Source organism: Macaca mulatta, chromosome 4, assembly GCF_049350105.2.
Source record: "Macaca mulatta isolate MMU2019108-1 chromosome 4, T2T-MMU8v2.0, whole genome shotgun sequence".
Classification (NCBI taxonomy): Eukaryota; Metazoa; Chordata; class Mammalia; order Primates; family Cercopithecidae; genus Macaca; species Macaca mulatta.
This window is the reverse complement of record NC_133409.1, coordinates 140,054,417-140,076,190: the sequence shown is the minus strand read 5'-3', so window position 1 is coordinate 140,076,190 and position 21,774 is coordinate 140,054,417. Positions and strand designations below refer to the sequence as shown.

General features: G+C 50.2%; 2 protein-coding genes across 2 annotated transcripts in view; both read left to right on the top strand.

Annotated features, from left to right (window-relative positions):
* Positions 1-7,911, top strand: part of TAF8 (TATA-box binding protein associated factor 8) — a 43,223-nt gene extending 35,312 nt beyond the window's left edge. The window contains exon 9 of the mRNA XM_015136339.3: positions 7,435-7,911. Within this exon, the coding sequence (XP_014991825.2) occupies positions 7,435-7,519 (85 nt within the window). The 3' untranslated portion in view covers positions 7,520-7,911. The remainder of the gene's footprint in view (positions 1-7,434) is intronic.
* The window catches only part of CIMIP3 (ciliary microtubule inner protein 3), an 82,712-nt gene continuing 68,373 nt past the window's right edge, over positions 7,436-21,774 (top strand). Inside the window, exon 1 of the mRNA XM_077999969.1 lies at positions 7,436-7,561. Coding sequence (XP_077856095.1) covers positions 7,529-7,561 — 33 coding nt within the window. The 5' untranslated portion in view covers positions 7,436-7,528. The remainder of the gene's footprint in view (positions 7,562-21,774) is intronic.

Genomic DNA, 21,774 nt, shown 5'->3' with positions numbered 1-21,774 from the left:
CTGAGGCTTAGTGGCACTGAGCACTGCTGTGTGCAAGGCGATTCCCACCACCCACCCGTGCATTCACCTGGCCTGTGAGTGGGAGGAGAAAGGGAGCTAGAAATGGAACCAGTTAAGACGGGTGATGTGGCTGGGCACGGTGGCTCATGCCTGTAATCCTCGCACTTTGGGAGGCCAAGGCAGGTGGATCACGAAGTCAGGAGTTGGGGACCAGCCTGGCCAACATGGTGGAACCCTGTCTCTACTAAAAATACAAAAATTAGCCAGGCATGGTGGTGCACGCCTGTAGTCCCAGCTACTTGGGAGACTGAGGCAGGAGAATCGCTTGAACCCGGGAGGTGGAGGTTGCAGTGAGCCAAGGTTGTGCCACTGCACTCCAGCCTGGGTGACAGAGCGAGACTCCGTCTCAAAAAAAAAAAAAAAAAGAAAAGAGGGGTTATGTGAGGCAGGCTGAGGGCACTGATTACTGCTCATGTTCATTCCTTGATGAAGTAGATAGGGAGAAAAAAAAACTTCCATTAAAGATTTTTTTTTCTTTTTTTTTTTTAGAGACAAGGTCCCACTCTGTCTCAGGCTGGAGTGTAGAGTCACTATCATAGCTCACTGTAACCTAAAACTCCTGGGCTCAAGCGGTCCTCCCACCTCAGCCTTCCGAGTAGCTGGGATTACAGGTACACGGCACCATGCCCAGCTAATTTTAAATTTTTTGTAGGGATGGGGTCTCCCTATGTAACCAGGCAGGCCTTTAACTCCTGGCCTCAAGGGATCATACTGCCTCAGCCTGCTGAAGTGCTGGGATAGTTGTGAGCCACTTTGCCCAGCTTTATGAAGGGTTTTGATCTGTTTATGAATGATGGCTTTGTAACAGTGTTAAGGAGACTAAGGATTTCCTGGTAAGTGAAGAGTAAAGATCTTGTCAAGGGAGATGCCAGTGACCTCTCTCACTACCCCTGAGGTCCCTAGCAGAGATGAGCTGAGCAACTTTTGGTCTGATCTAAGGTGGCATTTCTGCTGGATTAAATATTGTGTTCACACATGAGTTAGGCTGCCCTAACAAAAAGTCCCCAGAATTGAGTGGCTTAAGTCAGAGGCATATGGCTTCTATGAAAGCTGGGTGAACAAGAGTGGTCCAGGCCAGCTGGGTGACTTGGTGGTGTCAAGGCCCTTTCTGCCTCTTGGCTCCTCTGTCACTTTGGGTGCTGCTTGCATGACAGAGTATGGTGGCCACCCCATCTGCTGGGCCCAGATTCCAGCACTGGGGGAGAAGGGAGGTATATGAGGGCAAGCTTTTACCTTCCTCCTAAGCAGGACCTGGAAGCTGCACCCTCCTAGTAATACCACCCCAATTGGCTGCGAGGGAAGCAAGGAAATGTGATCTTTACCTGGGTGGCTCTGTCTAGGTAAAATTTGGGAGCTTTGTCACCGTGGGAAGAAGGAAAAAGTAGATTTGTGGGACAGTTGGCAGTCTCTGTCATAAATGAGGTTTGAGTGTGTATGCCCAGGAATGTCTTGTTGGGACAGGCAGCAAGCCCTCTACTAACAATGCACCCCCTGACTTGTACCATTAGTTTTCCCAGCCTGTCCCAGAGGCCAGCAGGTAGGTGCTCCTCCAGGATGGGGGCCCCTCAGTGGGGCCCAGCCCGCTGCTTTTGCTTCTGGCGTGTGACTATGCTGGCTGCCCCTTCCTTCTTCCACATTGTTCCTTTGACTTCCATGACACTGCCCCACTTTCCTTGTTATTTTTGGCCTTCCTTTTCTTTCCTGGCACTTCCCTCCAGTCCTCTCAGCTGTGGATGGTCCCAAACACTCCACCTCTGTGTATGCATGGAGATGGCTCATCTGCTTCTCTACCTCCAGCCATCATCTCTCCAGGACGCCTCAGCATCCAGCTGTCCGGTGATACTTTCATTTCAACATGGCCAGAGTCGATCTCCCTTTCCCCCAAAACCACTTCCACTCCACAGCTTTCCCACTTCAGACAAAGGTTAGAAACAGTGAGGATAACAGCAGCCAACCCTCGAGTGCTTACCTTGACCTGGGACCTGGGACCTCAGCCTGGATGGCATGATCTCATTTTCCCAGCTCCCCGGCTCAGTCCCCTAAACTGAGACCTTGGAGTCTTCCTCCTTGTGTGTCTGTATCAAGATGGTCACTGAATTGTGCCCCCTCTTTCTTCCTGGCCAGTCTGATGCTGCCTCCCCGCATGGCTGATCAGGTACCCTGCTCTTCCCCAGCCGCCATCCCTGCCAGGGCCATCTTCCCACAAGCCCTCGCCTTGTCTTCTCTCCCCTGCAGTAGGATTTGCAATTCCTCCCTCGTGCTTTTCACTCCAAGTCCAAATGGCCCAACCAGGCTTCTGAGGTCGTCTGCCAATTCATTGTTTCTTTTGGATAATTCATTTTTCTTTTCATTTAGTAAATATCAATCTATCAATCTGGGCATGCCAGGCGCTGTACCAGCTCTGAAGATACCATGGCGAACAAGACAGACATGGGCCCTGCCTGCAGGGAATTCATTCCAGTGGGAAGACATACAAAGAAAACAAACCCACAATTATGACAGACAGTGGAGGGGTGCTAGGAAGGACATAAGCGAGGGTCTTCACACCCTGAGAGGAGGCCATTCTCATCACTGCTGTATCCCCTGCCTTTGTTAGAGCTCTTCCTCCCCATCACCCCCTAAATCTTGCCTGTCTTTCCAGCCTCTGTAGCCTCTCCAGATTACATTGATCCTCCCCTTATTCAGTCACTCTTTTTTTTTTTTTTTTTGAGGCAGAGTCTCGCTCTGTCACCCAGGCTGGAGTGCAGTGGCCGGATCTCAGCTCACTGCAAGCTCTGCCTCCCGGGTTTACGCCATTCTCCTGCCTCAGCCTCCCGAGTAGTTGGGACTACAGGCGCCCGCCACCGCGCCCGGCTAGTTTTTTGTATTTTTTAGTAGAGACGGGGTTTCACCGTGTTAGCCAGGATGGTCTCGATCTCCTGACCTCGTGATCCGCCCGTCTCGGCCTCCCAAAGTGCTGGGATTACAGGCTTGAGCCACCGCGCCCGGCCTTCAGTCACTCATTAAACAATTTTTTTTTTTGAGACAGTGTCTCACTCTGTTGGCTGGAGTGCTGTGGTATAATCTCAGCTCATTGCAACCTCCGCCTCCCAGGTTCAAGTGATTCTTCTGCCTCAGCCTCCTGAGTAGCTGGGATTACAGGTGTGCACTGCCACACCCAGCTAATGTTTATAGTTTTAATAGAGATGGGGTTTCCGCATGTTGGCCAGACTGGCCTCGAACTCCTGACCTCAAGTGATCTGCCTGTCAGCCTCCCAGAAGTGCTGGGATTATAGGTGTGAGCCATGGCACCTGGCTCTAACATTCAACAAACACTTATTGAGCTTCTGTTACACACAATGCTGATACAGATGTTGGGATACACTGGCGACTAAAACAAGGTTTCCCCGCTGTGAGTTTGTGAGCTAGCTGGGGGACAGACAGCTCACCAACAACATGTAGCATGACGAACTGCAGACAAAACTCTTCAGACACTGAGTTAAAGAAGGAAGGGGTTTATTCGGCCAGGAGCATCGGCAAGACTCCTGTCTCAAGAGCCGAGCTCCCTGAGTGAGCAATTCCTGTCCCTTTTAAGGGCTCACAGCTCTAAGGGTGTCAGCGTGAGAGGGTCGTGATCAATTGAGCAAGCAGGGGGTACGTGACTGGGGGCTGCATGCACTGGTAATCAGAACGAAACAGAACAGGACAGGGATTTTTACAATCCATAGATAACATAACCGGTTAGGTCAGGGGTCGAGCTTTAACTACGAGGCTTAGGTCAGGCAGGCCCAGGCCTGGTTTTGGGTCTGCTTTCTTGGTTTCGGGTCTGGTTCCTAGGCGCCAGGCTACCTGCCTTTATTTTCACTTCTTTTTCCTTTTCTGAGTATAAAACAGTCTAAAACAATATGAAAGGGTCTGTCTCTCTTCTCTCAAACAGACCTGTCGTGTCAGGTGGTGAAGTTAGGGTCCTGGAAGGAAAGTGACAGTGTACCTGGGTTGGATATTTGAGGAAGGTTTAATAAAGGGCTTACTTCCAAAGGTGCAGGCAAGGTCCAGCGGAAGCACAAGGGTTGGTGTAGCACCTGGGCTGGGAACAGGGAAGGGGAGGGGCAGCTAGAACCTGGGGAGAGGCCCATGGGAGAGGCTTCTGCAAGAGCCCAGGCCTCAGGTCCAGGAGCCCTGCCAGCCCACAGAGCCCTGCAGGGAAGGAGCCAACCCGGGAAATCAGTACCCTCACCTCCCTCTCCTTCCCTCCCCTCACACTGTCCTGCCTGCTCTCTGCTGGATGGGGTCGGCTGTTGTGAGCCATACCAGCGCCAGCCTGCCAGGGCCTAGGAGGGTGCATCTGGAGGGGCGGAAAGAAGTGATTGCCACATAATAGGGCAGCAGGGGAAGGAGCACTCGCAGCAGGGGTTGCTGTTTTGGGAGGGGTGGGAAGGAAATTTCTCTTTGAACAGAGCCCTGAATTTATTGAGGGGCCGGCCACATGGAGAAGCATTCCAGGGAAAGGGGACAGCAGGCATACTGCTCTGAGGCAGGAGTGTGTGTGGCTTCACCACAGGAGGCTGGGTGTCTGGAGCAGAGGGAGCAGGAGCGGAGTGGGGCAGGGTTCGGGGAGGAGCTGGGCGGTGCCTGCAAAGCCTCATGGGCTTGATTCATTCAGATGGAGACGGATAGCAAGGGAGTGACAGGAGCTGACTCAGGATCATTCTGGATGGAGCAGGTATGGGGGATACTATTTCTCTTACAGTCAGGTCCACATAGTTTGGCATTTGCCAAGCACGGTTCCGTAAGGGGACAGCTAGCCACCCTAAGACCTGGGGGAGGTTAGTCCTGGCCCCAAGAGAGCCGGCCAGCCTGTCAGCAAGGCCAAGTGTGACTCCTTCCCATAGCCTGAGCCTGTACCAAGGGAGACGGAGGAAATATAAACCCGCAGCTGACTCCCCTCCCCCGGGGAGTTAGCAGTGTAGTCAGGGAGACAGGCAAACACACAGGAACCTGTTTTAACTCCATTCACCAAGACAGAGAACAACTGTCATTGGAAGGCTAGACTTTAGGACTTAAGTGCTGAGGCCGGGCGCAGTGGCTCACACCTGTAATCCCAGCACTTTGGGAGGCCAAGGTGGGCGGATCACGAGGTCAGGAGTTCGAGACCAGCCTGGCCAACAGAGTGAAACCCAGTCTCTACTAAAAATACAAAAAAAATTAGCCAGGCGTGGTGGCAGGCGCCTGTAATCCCAGCTACTCCTGAGGTTGAGGGAGGAGAATCGCTTGAACCCAGAGGGCGGAGGTTGCAGCGAGCTGAGATTGCACCACTGTATGCTAGCCCAAGTGACAGTGTGAGACTCCATCTCAAAACAAAAACAAAAACAAAAAAAAGACTCAAGGGCTGAAGCCTGTGCCAAGTTCCCAATGGGGTGGGGTTAGCAGGTGAAGCTTCAGGAAGAGGTGAGTACTGAGCGGAGCGGAGCGGGAGGGTGGAAATGGCCTGGGGGAAGGTGGGAGGGCAGGTGAGGGGAGTGTTGTCTCACCCAGCCTGCGAGGACTCAGCCACTGAACTGGGGTGTCTGGGGTGCTCCAGCTCAGCTCCTGAGGCTTCCGAGTCCTGAGGCTTCCGAGTCCTGAGGCTTCCGAGTCCCTCTTGTAACATCTGCTTGGAGGCTGGTGTGGTGTCAGCTGAAACCAGCCTTCTCCCTTGTGAAGCCAGCAGAGGCTCCCTCAGCGGCATTGGCCCTCAGGTTGTCCCTCCCCCTAGGCAGATGCAGTTTGGGAATGCCACCTCTGAATCAGGGTTGCCCCCGGAAGGAGTCACTGGAACTGGGGGGTCCTCCTGTAGGTTTCTCTGGACGGTCTTTCCCATCGTTGTCATCTGGGGTCCAGGGTTGGAAAGGGCCCCGCGCCAGCTGCTTTACCCAGTGAGTTCTTGATGTTCTTCAGAGGCTCTTACATGGATGGTCAGGGCATAGCCATAAAAAATATTAGAATCATGTCCTTTACAGCAACATGGATGGAACTAGAGGCCATAATCCTAAGCGAATTAACACAGGAACCCAGAAAACCAAATACTGCATGTTCTGTCACTTGTAAGTGGGAGCTAAACACTGAGCACCCATGAACATAAACATGGAAACAGTAGACGCTGCAGACCACGAGAGGGGGGAGGGAGGGAGGGTCCTCGGTCGAAAACCTACCTATTGGGTACTATGCTCACTACCTGGGTGCAATATGCCCATGTAGCCAACCTGTACATGTATCCCCCATATCTAAAATAAAAGTTGCAAAAAGCAAGATTTATATACAAAGATGTGCATCATAGCTTTATTTATAATAGCAAAAGACTGGAAATTAGCTAAATGTCCCGCAGTGGAGAATTCTTTTGTTTGTTTTTTGAGATAGAGCCTCGCTCTGTTACCCAGGCTGGAATGCAGTGCGACAATCTCAGCTCACTGCAACCTCCATCTCCTGGATTCAAGCAATTCTCCTGCATTAGCCTCCCGAGTAGCTGGGATTACAGGCGCCCGCCACACACCCGGTGAATTTTTGTAGTTTTAGAAGAGCCTTGTTGGCCAGGCTGGTTTCGAACTCCTGACCTCAAGTGATCTGCTGGCCTTGGCCTCCCAAAGTGCTGGGATTACAGGCGTGAGCCACCGCGCCCAGCCCCCAACAATGGAGAATTATTAATAAATGATTACATATCCGTAAGTTTCAGTAATGTGGAAACATTAAACATTATGTTTTGGAAGAGTACTTAATGAAATGGAAAAATGGCAATTATATATTAAATGAAAATATCAAGATGTAAAAATAATGTGTATACGGCCGGGCGCGGTGGCTCAAGCCTGTAATCCCAGCACTTTGGGAGGCCGAGACGGGCGGATCACTAGGTCAGGAGATCGAGACCATCCTGGCGAACACGGTGAAACCCCGTCTCTACTAAAAAATACAAAAAACTAGCCGGGCGAGGCGGCGGGCGCTTGTAGTCCCAGCTACTTGGGAGGCTGAGCCAGGAGAATGGCGTAAACCCGGGGGGCGGAGCTTGCAGTGAGCTGAGATCCGGCCACTGCACTCCAGCCTGGGCGACAGAGCCAGACTCCGTCTCAAAAAAAAAAAAAAAAAAAAAAAAAAAAAAAAAAAATGTGTATACTATGATTGAAATTATATATTGTACATAAATTCATATACTAAATCAATAATAAATAGATGGACAGGGGCTTCAGAGGCTCTTACAAACAGCTTTGTGGGTACAAGAAGAACCCCCTGAGCCTTGTCAGTTTTTGCCGTAATGAAAGAGTCCTGGGGCCACACATTCTATTTCTTTTGAACTTTGTTGTGCATTCATTTATGAGTTTTCCTCAGCTATTGATAGTGGGTTTTTCATTCTTCTGTTTTACTTAGGCGCATACTGAAAAAAGTTCTTAATTCTGCGAACATCAACTTCCCGTGCCCAGGTGCAAGTGTGGGGGCAGCTGGCCCAGGGTAGAGCTTTGCCATGGACTCTGGCGCTTCTGGAAAAAACATTAAGGTATTTTTCCTCCCCTTGGAGCTTGTGGCCTACCTCATCTCCATTTGATTAGTAGTTTTTCTTTTTCTTCTTTGTTAAAAAGTTATTTAATTTTGAATAGATAATATATGTATGCAGTATAAAATTTAAAAGACAGAAAAAGATATAAGTGATAACAAAATATCTTCCTCCTCCCCTGTTTCTCAGAGGCTCAGACCTCATCCCTGGCAGCTGCTATTATGTTACTGTTAATATGACCTTATGTATTCTTCCAGAAATATTCTGTGCATCAAATGCAAATACTTATATTTTCTACTTCTCAGTGTATTTTTTGGTGACGTTCCATGTCAGTAATAAAGAGCTTCTCTGGTTCGTGGCTGCATGGCCTTTGTATAGTTCTACCATAACTTATTTCCCAGTCCCCAACTGATGGGCGTTTAGGTGGTTTCCAGCCCTCTGTTCTTTCAAGCATTGATGCAACGAGCAGCTTTCTGCCTGTGCCATTTTGTTATGGGTGTCCACTGAGTGTGGACAGATGTCGCCCAGGTCTCAGAATGCGTACCAGTTGGCTCTCCTGCACGAGTCCCTGCCTGTTTGTCACCTCAGTGTAGAACTCCTTGAACTTTGCTACTCTGATAGATAGAAAATTGTGTCTTATTGCAGTTTTATTTGAGTTGGAGTTGAAATTTTTTTCCCCCAATTCCTTCTATTATAACAAACAAGTGTGTGTGTATCAGCTGGAACCGGGAACATAGTCACCATTCTGTGTGATGATGCCCCACAGAGGGGCACCCAGGGACTCTGCCATCACAGAGTAGAGAACACAAACTCTGGGCTGGGACTTCCGGAAGAGCGTCCCAGGGCTGGTGACATTTAAGCTGGACTTTGACCAAGACAAGCAAAGGAAGGAAGGACATTCTAGGCAGAGCGAACAGAGTACACAGGGTACAAGGGAGTGGCAAGGGCTGAGTGTTGCAGTGAAGGCTGAAGACGGACCCTGAGGGCCTCATTGGCCTCGCTGAGGAATTTCCATGTTGATCCCATAGGGGTCAAAAGTGCAAAGGAGAAAACACGATGTATTTGGAACAAATTCATTTGCTGAGCACTTCCTATATGCCAGGCACTGTGCTAAGCACTTCACATAAATTAACTGTTCACCCTCATGCTATCCTAATGAGGTTGGGAAAATTATTATCCCCATTTACACATGTATCAACTTATTTATTTATTTATTTATTTATTATTATTATTATTTTTTGAGATGGAATCTCACCCTGTCACCCAGGCTGGAGTGCAGTGGTGTGATCTCGGCTCACTGCAACCTCCGCCTCCTGGGTTCAAGTGATTCTCCTGCCTCAGCCTCCTGAGTAGCTAGGATTACAGGCACATGCCACCGCAGCTGGCTGATTTTTGTATTTTTAGTAGAGATAGGGTTTCACCATGTTGGCCAGGCTGGTCTCGAACTCCTGACCTCAGGTGATCCATCTGCCTCAGCCTCCCAAAGTGCTGGGATTACAGGCATGAGCTACTGCGTTTGGCCTCATTTATTAATAGTAGTATTATTTTTGCTGTTTAACAGAAGAGGAAACAGAGGCTTAGAGGCTAAGTACCTTGTGTTAGGTCATCAAGCCACTACATGGCATGACCCTACCCTGCTCTCTCCTAACCACGTGTCTACCCATGGCATCCGGAGAGCAGCAGAGTGGGCTCCTGTCTTGGATGAGTCGGGGGGTATTGCCTCTCTCCAGACTAAAGGAGATGGAGACATCCATAAAGAGCAAAAGCTGTTCTGAGATTCCACGTCCCCTTGAAACATGCAACCGTTGATAGCATCCTCTGGAGGTATTCTGTGCATATCCAGCAAATACAGACACAGTTTCCCCTTTTTTTTTTACACATATGGTAGCATACTGAATAAGCTCTTCTGCACTTGCTTCTTTCTCCACTTACTATCTCTTGGAGGTCACTCCTGATAGGTAAAGAACTTCCTTATTTGTTTTTGTGGCTGCAGGGTGTTCCATTGTATGTCTTATCCTAACTTATGACCAGTTTTCTATTTAGAGAAATTGAGACTATTTCCAGCAAACAATGCTGCGCTGACATAATACTTGTTTGTTGGGATATCTGCAGGCCAATTTCCTAGAAGCAGAATTCCCAGCTCGTATTGGTAGCTACTATGGTCTAAATGTTTGTGTTCCCCCCACCACATTTATGTTAAAATCCCCCAGGTGATAATGTTAGGAGATGGGGCCTTTGAGGAGGTAATTAAGTCATGACAGTAGAGCCTTTGTGAATGGGATTAGTGCCTCTAGGCCAGGCACGGTGGCTGATGCCTGCAATCCCAGTGCTTTGGGAGGCTGAGGCAGGAGGATCACTTGAGCTTAGGAGTTTGAGACCAGCCTGGGCAACATGACGAGACCCCTATCTCCACAAAAATTAAAAAACAAAACAATTAATTAGTTTAAAAAGCCCCAGAGAGGCCAGGCACAGTGGCTCACGCCTGTAATCCCAGCACTTTGGGAAGCTGAGGTGGGCGGATCACGTGAGGTTAGGAGTTTGAGATCAGTCTGGCCAACATGGTGAAACCCCATCTCTACTAAAAATACAAAAATTAGCTGGGCATTGTGGTGGATGCCTGTAATCCCAGCTACTTGGGAGGCTGAGGCAGGAGAATTGCTCAAACCTGAGGCAGAGGTTGCAGTGAGCCAAGATCGCGCCACTGCCCTCCAGCCTGGTGACAGAGCGAGACTCCATCACAAAAAGAAAAAAGGGAGAGCTGCCTCGCCCCTTCCACCATGTGAGGACACAGTGAGAAGGCACCGTCTGTGAGCCAGAAAACAGGCCCTCTCCAGATGCCCAATCAGCCTTGATCTTGGGCTTCCTAGCGTCCAGCACTGTGAGAAATACATTTCTGTTGTTCATAAGCCACCCGGTTTCTAGTACTTTGTTGGAGCAGCCTGAGCAGACTAGGACATCAGCTATTGCCAAATGCTCTCCATAGAGTCCATGCCAATATCACCTTCCTCCAGAAAAACAGCCCATTTCCCTACATCCTAGCCAACGCCATGTGTTTTACACTTTTGCCAATCTGATAAGTGAAAAATGCTATTTCAGAATAGCCTTCGCTTGATTTTCTGTTACTATGATTGAGGTGCGCTTTTCCATATTGTGATTTTGAAATACGGTGTCCTCATCGCTAAGCGTGGCTGAGGAGAGAGCCAAGAAGTTCTGAACAGAACGTGGCTTTCTCTCCTGTGCCGGGAGCACCGTGGCCACCATGTGCTTTCACTTCAGGGATTGTTCTCCAGGGGCGCACATGTGTGAGGTGAGCAACTCCTTCAGGAACTCTGAGTTCTCGCGGGGAGAAACAAACCATCTAAATCATCACAAGCCACTCCGCTGATCTGAGGCATCCCCTCTCCAGTGCCAGAAGCTGCCCCCTCTTCCACCAACCTCTCCTGACAATCCAAATAGAACGAGCAAAGTGGTTTTTTTCACCCTACGTTCCTCAGGCCGGATACATTCTAGAGAATTGTGAGACTTTGTCCTAAGCTACCAAGTGCTCCCCAAGGACATTGGTCACCAGGAGAGCAGCCACAAAGGTCGAGAAAGACACACACGGAAGGAAACCCAAGCTCTGTGCTCCTTCCAGCCCTTGCTGGTGCAGGTGCTACCCCACACGCTTGTCAGATCGCCCAGGTGACGGGCCAGGCGCAGCCCTCGGGAAGGTCATTCAGCCAATCCGGAGGATGTAAATCCTGTCCTCAAGGAGCCCAGGGCGGGTTCTGCCGTGCCCGCTGAAATAGTCTCCCTAAGGGCCGGGCGCGGTGGCTCAAGCCTGTAATCCCAGCACTTTGGGAGGCCGAGGCGGGTGGATCACGAGGTCAGGAGATCGAGACTATCCTGGCTAACATGGTGAAACCCCGTCTCTACTAAAAATACAAAAAACTAGCCGGGCGTGGTGGCGGGCGCCTGTAGTCTCAGCTACTTGGGAGGCTGAGGCGGGAGAATGGCGTGAACCCAGGAGGCGGAGCTTGCAGTGAGCCCAGATCACGCCACTGCACTCCAGCCTGGGAGACACAGCGAGACTCCGTCTCAAAAAAAAAAAAAAAAAAAAAAAAAAAAAAAGAAATAGTCTCCCTCCTCTCAGAGCCCTCCCTCGAGAGCCCGAGTGCGCCATGTCTCGTGGCCTCGCCTGAAGCCTTCCTCTGGCTTCACAGAATGCTCTGGAACTCTGGGGTCTGGTCAGGGAGTGTGTCCTCAGCTTGTCTGAAGGAGGCCTGCATCCCTCCTGAGCTCTTGGAGGTGCCCAGGAACCCTGCTTCTCTTCACAGGGCCTGGCCATATAGCCAGTTCCAACCCAAAACCCAGAACAGTGCCTCACCCACTCCCCTCCCCCTGTCTCTCCTCAAAAGAATTTTACATTATTTAAAAATAATAATAGCTTGCATCTACATAGTGCTTACATTTATATAGCACTTACTATGTGCCAGGTACTAATTTAAGTACTTTATATTAACTCATATAATAAATAGCACAAAACTCAAAAGGTACAAAAGAATAAATCAGTTACAAACTACACCTTCTTCCTTCTCATTCCATTTCTTCAGTCACCCCATTCCCCACTCCAGAAACAGGTACTATCACTGGTCTTATGTGCTCCCTCAAAGCTATTCTAGGAATACAGGTATCTATTCTTTTGTTATTACACAGGGGATGGCTTATGAAATGCATGTTCTGTATCCTTGTTTAAGTTTTCCTGGTTTTCTTTTTCACTCCCCTGAGATTCTTACCCCCTTTCCCACCCTTAAACACGGAGCACAGTGACAGGGAGGAAAGATGCCTGGCAGGTCTGTGGCCAGCCCCTACCTGACAGCTCAGTCAGCTGCAAGTGACCAAATTGCTCTGAGTCTCACCTTCCTCATCTATAGAGCAGGCTCATAATGCCTCGGAGGTATCATGGAGAGATGTGGTATTACAGATGACAAGTGTGGGCCGGGCACAGTGGCTCACGCCTGTAATCCCAGCACTTTGGGAGGCTGAGGCAGGCAGATCACAAGATCAAGAGATCGAGACCATCCTGGCCAACATGGTGAAACCCCTTCTCTACTAAAAATACAAAAATTAGCTGGGTGTGGTGGCTCGTGCCTGTAGTCCCAGTTACAGTTACTCAGGAGGCTGAGGCAGGAGAATCGCCTGAACTCAGGAAGCAGAAGTTGCAGTGAACCAAGATTGCGCCACTGCACTCCAGTCTGGCAACAGAGCAAGACTCCAACTCAAAAAAAAAAAAAAAAAAGACAAGCGTGATCCTTGTGGAAGAATTGACATTCTTCCCAGGTGAGCTGCCTCTCTCCTCAGAGATGTGGTCACCTGATGGGTGGGCAGGGGCTAGGCTATGGACCAAGCACACCTCTGGAGAGTGCTAGTGACACGCAGGAATGGGAAGTGTTGCACTGTGGTTCATAGGTGCCTCAGTGGCGAGGGAGAGGAGAGGGTGATGTAGGAGAGCTGCGTTCTTGGCTTGTGATTCAGATGTTGGCACTGATGAGTTGGTAGCTCTGCCCTCTTTTGGAAGATTAGATGGGCACCCTCCCCACCTCCAGGAAAGCCCAGCCCCAGAAATAGCCTGGGCCCTCCAGCCCCCTTCACTGCAGAGCTTTCTATGGCACAGAAGACAGCCAAGCCTGAGCAGGCCCCAGCTCTGGGTCCTCCCAGGAGCACCAACCCCCTGAAGCCTCCCTGCCTCAGCCTATGCCCTGCCAGGGCATCCGCCAGCCACCCAATGCAATCACCAGCTGTCCAGCCCCAGTCCCGCTCTCACCACCATCCTCTTTCTTTTTCTTTTTTTCTTTTTTTTTTTTTTTTGAGACGGAGTTGTGCTCTTGTTGTTGCCCAGGCTGGAGTGCAGTGGCACGATCTTGGCTCACTGCAACCTCCGTCTCCCGGGTTCAAGCGATTCTCCTGCCTCAGCCGCCTGAGTAGCTGGGATTACAGGCGTGTGCCACTACGAACAGTTATTTTGTATTTTTAGTAGAGACGGGGTTTCTCCATGTTGGTCAGGCTGGTCTCAAACTCCCAACCTCAGGTGATCCGCCCACCTCGGCCTCCCAAAGTGCTGGGATTACAGACATGAGCCACCGCGCCCGGACACCATCTTCTTTCTTCTTCCATCTGATCATGTTCAGAAGTGTAAGGCCTATGGTTACATTCAGCCTGGTGGAAACTAAGCTTAAAAACCCAAACCCAGCCAGAGATGGTGGCTCATGCCTGTAATCCCAGCATTTTGGGAGGCCAAGGTGCACGGATTACCTGAGGTCAGGCGTTCGAGACCAGCCTGGCCAACATGGTGAAACCCCATCTCTACTAAAAATACAAAAGTTAGCCGGGGGTGGTGGTGGGTGCCTGTAATCCCATCTGCTCGGGAGGTTGAGGCAGGAGAATCGCCTGAACCCAGGAGGCAGAAGTTGCAGTGAGCCGAGATGGCACCACTGCACTCCAGCCTGGGAGACAGAGTGAGACTCCGTCTCGACAAACAAACAAACAAAACCTCAAACCTTTTAGGAAACTCAGGCCAAACTACAATGGAGGGACCTGCCCAAGGTCACTGAGCTACTGTAGTAGGTGTCAGAGCTGGAACTAGAACTCAAGACTCTGGCGAGGCCCTATCCAGCTCCAGCCAATTCACTTCCCCAAAGGAAAGGATGTTTCCAGTCCCTCCTCGCCAACTCCCAACCATGGGTGAAGGTCCCTGGGGCGAGGGTGGACAGGGACCCCCAGGACCCCACATCAGTAGCGTTTTACATGGAGCAGTTATTGGTGGGGTTATTTTTACTGGAAAACTTTGAGGAGAAGTTTTATAATTGAATACATGTAAATACATTAGGAAATATAGTGTAGAACGCCCATGAAAAGTAAAGTCTCAAGGACATTTTGCTTTTTTAGTGGCAGCTTCAGGCTTCTCTCCTAAAGCTCGAGGGGGTGGGTGGGCATGTCTATTTGCTCCTTTTGTTTGTTTGTTTGGCAATCTGGGAGGAAAAATATTAGAAGCACTGGTCTAATGAATGGTTCTGCCTTAAGCCGGGTGATAATGATCTGGTTCCTTTGTTATGTATCTTTTTATTCCATAATGGATTAGAAACAGCTTATAACAAAAATAATAAATAACAACAAACTATGAAATTAAAAAGCAGGCGGGGCACGGTGGCTCACGCCTGTAATCCTAGCACTTTGGGAGGCCAAGGGGGGTGGATCACGAGGTCAGGAGTTTGAGACCAGCCTGGCCAACATAGCGATACCCCGTCTCTACTAAGAAATACAAAAAAATTAGCCAAGCATGGTGATGCGTGTCTGTAGTCTCAGCTATTCGGGAGGCTGAGGCAGGAGAATCGCGTGAACCCGGGAGGTGAAGGTTGCAGTGAGCCAAGATTGTGCCACTGCACTCCAGCTTGGGCAACAGAGTGAGACTTCGTCTGTGAAAAAAAAGAGAGAAATTAAAAAGCAGAACCAGCGGAAAAGGGACTTTAAATAAGTCAGTTTGGGCATGAGGAGGAAGAGGGCCAGGAATAAACAAATAAACATACATAAGATGGCAATGAATGCTGAGGAAAAAAATTAAGCAGGGTAATGAGAATAGAGGGTGTGGAGGAGGAAGGGCATTGCCCTTTATTTATTTATTTATTTATTTATTTATTTATTTAGAGACAGGGTCTCGCTGCGTCACCCAGGCTAGAGTGCAGTGGTGTGATCTCAGCTCACTCAATTGCCCCAGCTCAATCAATCTTCCCACCTCAGCCTCCCAAGTGGCTGGGACTATAGGTGCACGCCACCATGCCCTGCTAATTTTTTTTATTTTTAGTACAGACGGGGTTTTACAATGTTGCCCAGGTTGGTCTCAAACTCCTGGTCTCAAGCCATTCACCCACCTCAGCCTCCCAAAGTGCTGGGATTACAGGCATGAGCCACCATGCCCAGCCTGGGATATGGTCCTTTAATGGAGTGATTATGGAAGGCCTGTCCTCTCCAAGAAGGTGACATTTGAATTGAGACCAATGGAAAAGAGCATTGGGTGGCACAGGATAGCCAGTGCAAAAGCCCTGAGGCAAGAGTGGGCTTAGCGTATTTAAGAAGTTCAGTGTGGCCAGCATGGAGTGGTAAGGGGCAGGAGTGAGAGAGGGTGGGAGCACGTGGGGTCTTGTGGGCATCCTAATGATAACAGTGTTTACCATGAAGGGGTGGGCCAAACAGAGGAGTGAGATCACCTGACTTAGGTTTAACAGGCTCATCCTGGACGCTGTGTTAAGAATTGACTTCCTGTAATCCCAGCACTTTGGGAGGCCGAGGTGGGCGGATCACGAGGTCAGGAGTTCGAGACCATCCTGACTAACATGGTGAAACCCCATCTCTAGTAAAAAATACAAAAAAAAAATTAGCTGGGCGCGGTGGCGGGCGCCTGTAGTCCCAGCCACTCGGGAGGCTGAGGCAGGAGAATGGTGTGAACCCGGGAGGTGGAGCCTGCAGTGAGCCGAGATCGCGCCACTGCACTCTGGGCCACAGAGCCACACCCTGTCTCCAAAAAAAAAAAAAAAAAAAAAAAGAAAGAAAGAAATGGTAGGTTTATCTTAAAGTTAAACTGACAAGATTTGCCAAGGGATTGGAAGTGGTGTGTGAAGAGTTGTCAGGGAAGAATGCGGCTCCACGCCCTGAGGTGGAGAAGGCTCTGGGTGTGGGAGGCCAGGCGGGACTCAGGTGTTCAGCTGTGCACCTGTTAAGTGCGAGATGCCATTAGGCAGCCAAGTGGAAACACTGAGTTGGTAGCTGGCTCCATGAGTGGTATTTGGGGGAGGGCTGGAAGTCATCAGGGTGGGTGAGAGTTGAGGATGTCATGTCTATTATCCCAGGCTTACCTCTCGATAGATCCAAGGAAAAAACCCATCTAGAATAATTGAAAGGATTGTTGGACTGCAGTTCCCTGCCTTCCTGAACAGCTTCATCCCATCTGGTGGTTGTGTTCTTTTTGGTTTTGTCAATATTGTTTTCTTTTTTTTTTGAGACGGAGTCTTGCCCTAGGACCCAGGCTGGAGTGCAATGGCACTGATCTCGGCTCACTGCAACCTCCGCTTCCTGGATTCAGACGATTCTCCTGCCTCAGGCTCCTGAGTAGCCCACCACCACGCCCAGCCAATTTTTGTATTTTTAGTAGAGACGGGGTTTCACCATGTTGGCCAGGCTAGTCTTGAACTCCTGGCCTCAAATGATCCACCCGCCTCAACTTCCCAAAGTGCTGGGATAACAGGCGTGAGCCACCATACCTGGCCGAGATTCTTTTCCCCCTCAAATCAATCAGAATACATCTTCACTGTTTGTTTTGTCGAATTTCCTCAAGCTAGACTATAGGAATGTTCTGGAAGACAGCGTTGTAACATTTCAGAGCCCCAGAGCCCAACTCCCTGCATAACAACCCTGGCTCTCTGGCTTGCTAGCTTGGTGACCTTGGACAAGTTACAGAGCCTTTGGTAACAAAAGTGCCTGCCTCTTGGGGTTGTTGGGAGGATCGTATGAAATCATATGCGTAAAGTGCTTAGAATCGTGCCTGGTACCTAATAAGTTGTTGCAGGACAGGCTCCCCAGGAGACTGAGGTTTGCGTGCAGCAAGATTGCTGGGAGTGCCCTCAGGACGCACACCAGTGTGGGAGAGGGAGAAGTGGGCACAGAGCAAAGCTGGGCTGCCTGCACTTGCAATGGAGGGGCGCCCTGGTCTGCAAGGACCTTCAGAGTTGTCCTGCATTGAGGGGAGGGACTTAGTGAATGTGAGCTGCCTCTAGGGAGTGGGCATGACCTTGGGTGAGGTGACTCTCCCCTGGAAGGACAATTCCTGGGGAGGGACTGCCAGCTGCTGGCTGGGGTGTGAAAGCTTCAGTCCTAGAAAGGGAGAGGGTCAGGGAGACAGTGTAGCATCCATTGTGAGTGCTTGCTGACCACTATCATGAGGCTTGATTGAAACAGAAGCAAGCCTGGGCAACACAGCGACACCCCATCTTTTTTTTTTTTTTTTTTTTTTTTGAGACAGATTCTCACTCTGTCGCCAGGCTGGAGTGCAGTGGTGCAATCTCGGCTTACTGCAACCTCCGCCTCCTGGGTTCAAGTGATTCTCCTGCCTCAGCCTCCCGAGTAGCTGAGACTACAGGTGCGCGCAACCACGCCCAGCTAATTTTTGTTTTTTTGTTTTTTGTTTGGTTTTTTTTTTGAGATAGAGTCTCGCTCTGTCGTCCAGGCTGGAGTGCAGTGGCGCGATCTCCACTCACTGCAAGCTCCGCCTCCTGGGTTCACGCCATTCTCCTGCCTCAGCCTTCCGTGTAGCTGGGACTACAGGTGCCCACCACCACACTCAGCTAATTTTTTGTATCTTTAGTAGAGAGGGGTTTCACCATGTTGGCCAGGATGGTCTCGATCTCTTGACCTCATGATCCGCCCACCTCAACCTCTCAAAGTGCAGGGATTACAGGTGTGAGCCACCATGCCTGGTCGACACCCCATCTTTAAAAAAAAAAACAAAAAAACATGTTTTTAATTAGTCAGGCATGGTGGTGCGCACCTGTAGTCCCAGCTACTCAGGAGGCTGAGGTGGGAGGATCACTTGAGTCCAGGAGTTCAAGGGTTCAGTGAGCCATGATCATGCCACTGCACACCAGCCTGGGCAACAGAGTAAGACCCTGTCTCTGAGAGAGAGAGAGAGAGAGAGAGAGAGAGATGCAAAGGTATCATTTTTATTTTTAAATATTTTTTGAGATGAGGTCTCACTATGTTGCCTAGGCCAGTCTCAAACTCCTGGGCTCAAGCGAGCCTCTCAAGTAGCTAGGGCTATAGGCATGCACCACTGCACCTTGCTGAAAGTGTCTTTAAAACATTATGGCCACCCAAGGAATGACTGTCAGCCTAACAGTGACTCTATGACCACCTCCCAGTACTGCTTACCCCAAGCCTGCTCTCTCTACTTACTGCCCTCTCTGGAACAAAAATTTGGAGAGTGCTGTCACAACCACCCCAACCCCATTGCCCTGGGGGCAAAAGGCAGTGCAGCAGGTGCTGTCTGACTCCCTAGCACCCTCCAGCTGTGTGGCCTTGGCAAGGTCAGTTGGCCTGCGGAGGCTGTGGTTTCTTCTTTGGTAAGCTGGGCATGGCACTATCTGCCCCAAGGGAGATGAGGTGATGACACATGACACTGCACAGCAGGGGTTCTCGAAGTGCCGTCCCTGTACCATCAAGACTTGCAGCCTCACCTGGTAACTTGTTAGAAATGTGAATTCCCGGCCAGGCGCGGTGGCTCAAGCCTGTAATCCCAGCACTTTGGGAGGCCAAGGCAGGTGAATCACCTGAGGTCAGGAGTTCGAGACCAGCCTGGCCAAGATTGTGAAACCCCATTTCTATTAAAAATACAAAAATTAGCTGGGCATGGTGGTAATCCCAGCTACTTGGGAGGCTGAGGCAGGAGAATTGCTGTTGCACTGAGCCGAGATTGCGCCACTGCACTCCAGCCTGGTAGACAGAGGCTCCATCTCAGAAAACAAAAACCAAAAAAAAAAAAAGAAAGACATATGAATTCCCCAGCCGCACCCCAAACCCACTGAATCAGGAGCTTTGGAACAAGTCCCAGAAACCTGTGTTTTGACAAGTGCTTCTGATGCACTTCTGAGTTTGAGAATGACTGGTGTGCCGGATAGCACTTAGCTTTGTGCCTGGATCCTAGCAGGAGCCATGTCAACCTCAGATGGATCTCAATCTGAACCTGAACCCCACCAGCCACACGAACTTCAGGGACTTGTGAGCAAAGTGCCACCAGCTGGCTAATGCCCACTCCACATGCACACACGGAGATGCCAGACTAAGACCATGGTGCTGGACACCAGGGTAAATTACACAGGTGCCTTCTGCTCACTCCCCTCCCCTCTCCCTGGAGAATCCAGTTAAAGTGAATGTCAAGAGCAGCTTTAAATGGCCAAGAGAGGTCACCGAAAGACAGCTCGCTCTGTAGGAAAAATAAGCACACAAAGGGCATCGCTCATTCCTCTGCCTAGTTCATGCACGTGCTCCCATAAGGGTCACAGGCCAGCAAGAGAGGGCAACCACAAGGACAGCCCACCAGTGCCCCATGTGGTCCCATGCTCTCTTGGGCCACCAGGCTCTCCTGGGTGGGAGAGCTTGGCATTCTCCTGCTCCATAGTCCAGTTATTTGTGTGTATGTCTGTCTTCCACACTCAATTGTGAGCCTCTTGTGAGGTTCCTTGGCTTGTAGTGAGTAGCACCCCCTCACAGTGTTGAATTGCATTGGTGGAATTCCATGCTGCCCTTAGCTATTAGAACAAATGCTGGAAAGTTGTGAACCAAAAGGCAGGAAGATGACAGATGGGGTAGCCCAGAGAGAGAGAGAGAAAGCAGGAGCCTACCAAACTCTCTTGAATGACTCAGAAAATAAACTAAGGCAACAATGAAAAGTGGCAGGAGATGCTCCTTTGCAGTGAGGAAAGTTGAAAGGAGTCAGAAGGCTCAGTCTGCAGAAGACAAGATTGAAGACATTCCACTTTCAAGAATGAGAAGGGAGTATGAGTGCGGTGGCTCTTGCCCGTAATCCCAGCACTTTGGGAGGCTGAGGCAGAAGGATTGCTTGAGCCCAAGAGTTCAAGACCAGCCTGGACAACATAATGAGACTGTGTCTCTATAAAAAAATAAAAACAAAAATTAGGCAGAGGCCGGGCGCGGTGGCTCAAGCCTGTAATCCCAGCACTTTGGGAGGCCGAGACAGGCGGATCACGAGGTCGGGCGATTGAGACCATCCTGGCTAACACGGTGAAACCCCGTCTCTACGAAAAAAATACAAAAAACTAGCCGGGTGAGGTGGCGGGCGCCAGTAGTCCCAGCTACTCGGGAGGCTGAGGCAGGAGAATGGCGTAAACCCGGGAGGCGGAGCTTGCAGTGAGCTGAGATCCGGCCACTGCACTCCAGCCTGGGTGACAGAGCAAGACTCCGTATCAAAAAAAAAAATTAGGCATAGCACAGTGGCTCACGCCTGTAATCCCAGCACTTTGGGAGGCCAAGGCGGGTGGATCACGAGGTCGGGAGTTCAAGACCAGCCTGGTGAAACCCTGTCTCTATTAAAAATACAAAAAGTAGCCAGGCGTGGTGGCAGGTGCCTGTAATCCCAGCTACTCAGGACGCTGAGGCAGGAGAATCGCTTGAACCCAGAGGGCAGAGGTTGCAGTGAGCCGAGATCACACCACTGCACTCCAGCCTGGTGACAAAGCAAGACTCCATCTCAAAAAAAAAAAAAAAAAAAAAAATGAGCCAGGCCTGGTGGTGCATGCCTGTAGTCCCAGCTACTTGGAAGGCTGAGGTGGATCACTTGGGCTCCGGAGGCTGTGACCTATGAGGGCACTACTGCACTCCAGCCTGGGCGACAGAGCAAGACCCTGCCTCAGGAAAAAAAAAATAATGAGAAGCAAGTATCCCATTTCTGGGAGTAGCATTAGGGCTAATGATCTTATGCTGAGGTGGAAGAGATTCAAAACAGCAAGTCTATTGGGTCCCCACTCTGTGCTTAGACCCCTGCTAGGCCCTGAGAACCTCATGCAGGGAGCCCATTCCTTAATAAAAACCAAACCTAGAACCGTAGGGCTTTCCTCTTGAAGGTGGGCTCTGCAGGTGGGGAGGGCTGGTGAACAGGTCGGGTCTGGCTGGCTTCCGCCGCCCTGGCGCCTTCTCAGTTCTCTGGCCCACATGTGACAGAAATTTACCCTTGGTCCACAGCTGAGATAGGCTGTGGCACCAAGTAAGTTTGCTGAAGACCAAAGGAGCTCAAAAGGGAAAAAGGAACAGAGTGCAAATCACTTGGATTACTGGAGCTGGCCGCCCTGTGGCTGGCTCACTGGTGGGGTACAGAGGGCTGCCTGAGATCCCCACGCCTTAGCCCTTTCTGAGGACCAGAACTCCCTCACCTGGTGCCATCACATCCCAGCTCATGTCTCTACTTAGAGGATGCAGTATCTCAGCCCACCAGGCAGGAGCCACTCCAAGGCGTCTGGACACCTTTATGATGAGACCTTAGAAACTCATCCCTAAAACTAAACCTTCTCGAAGCTTGATAACCTCAGCATTAGATGAAGTTCCACAACTTAGAAAGGATAAGGTTAGGTATTCATGAGTCCACTGGAGACAAGGCCTTTGCCCTTGAGGAACTTTTTTTT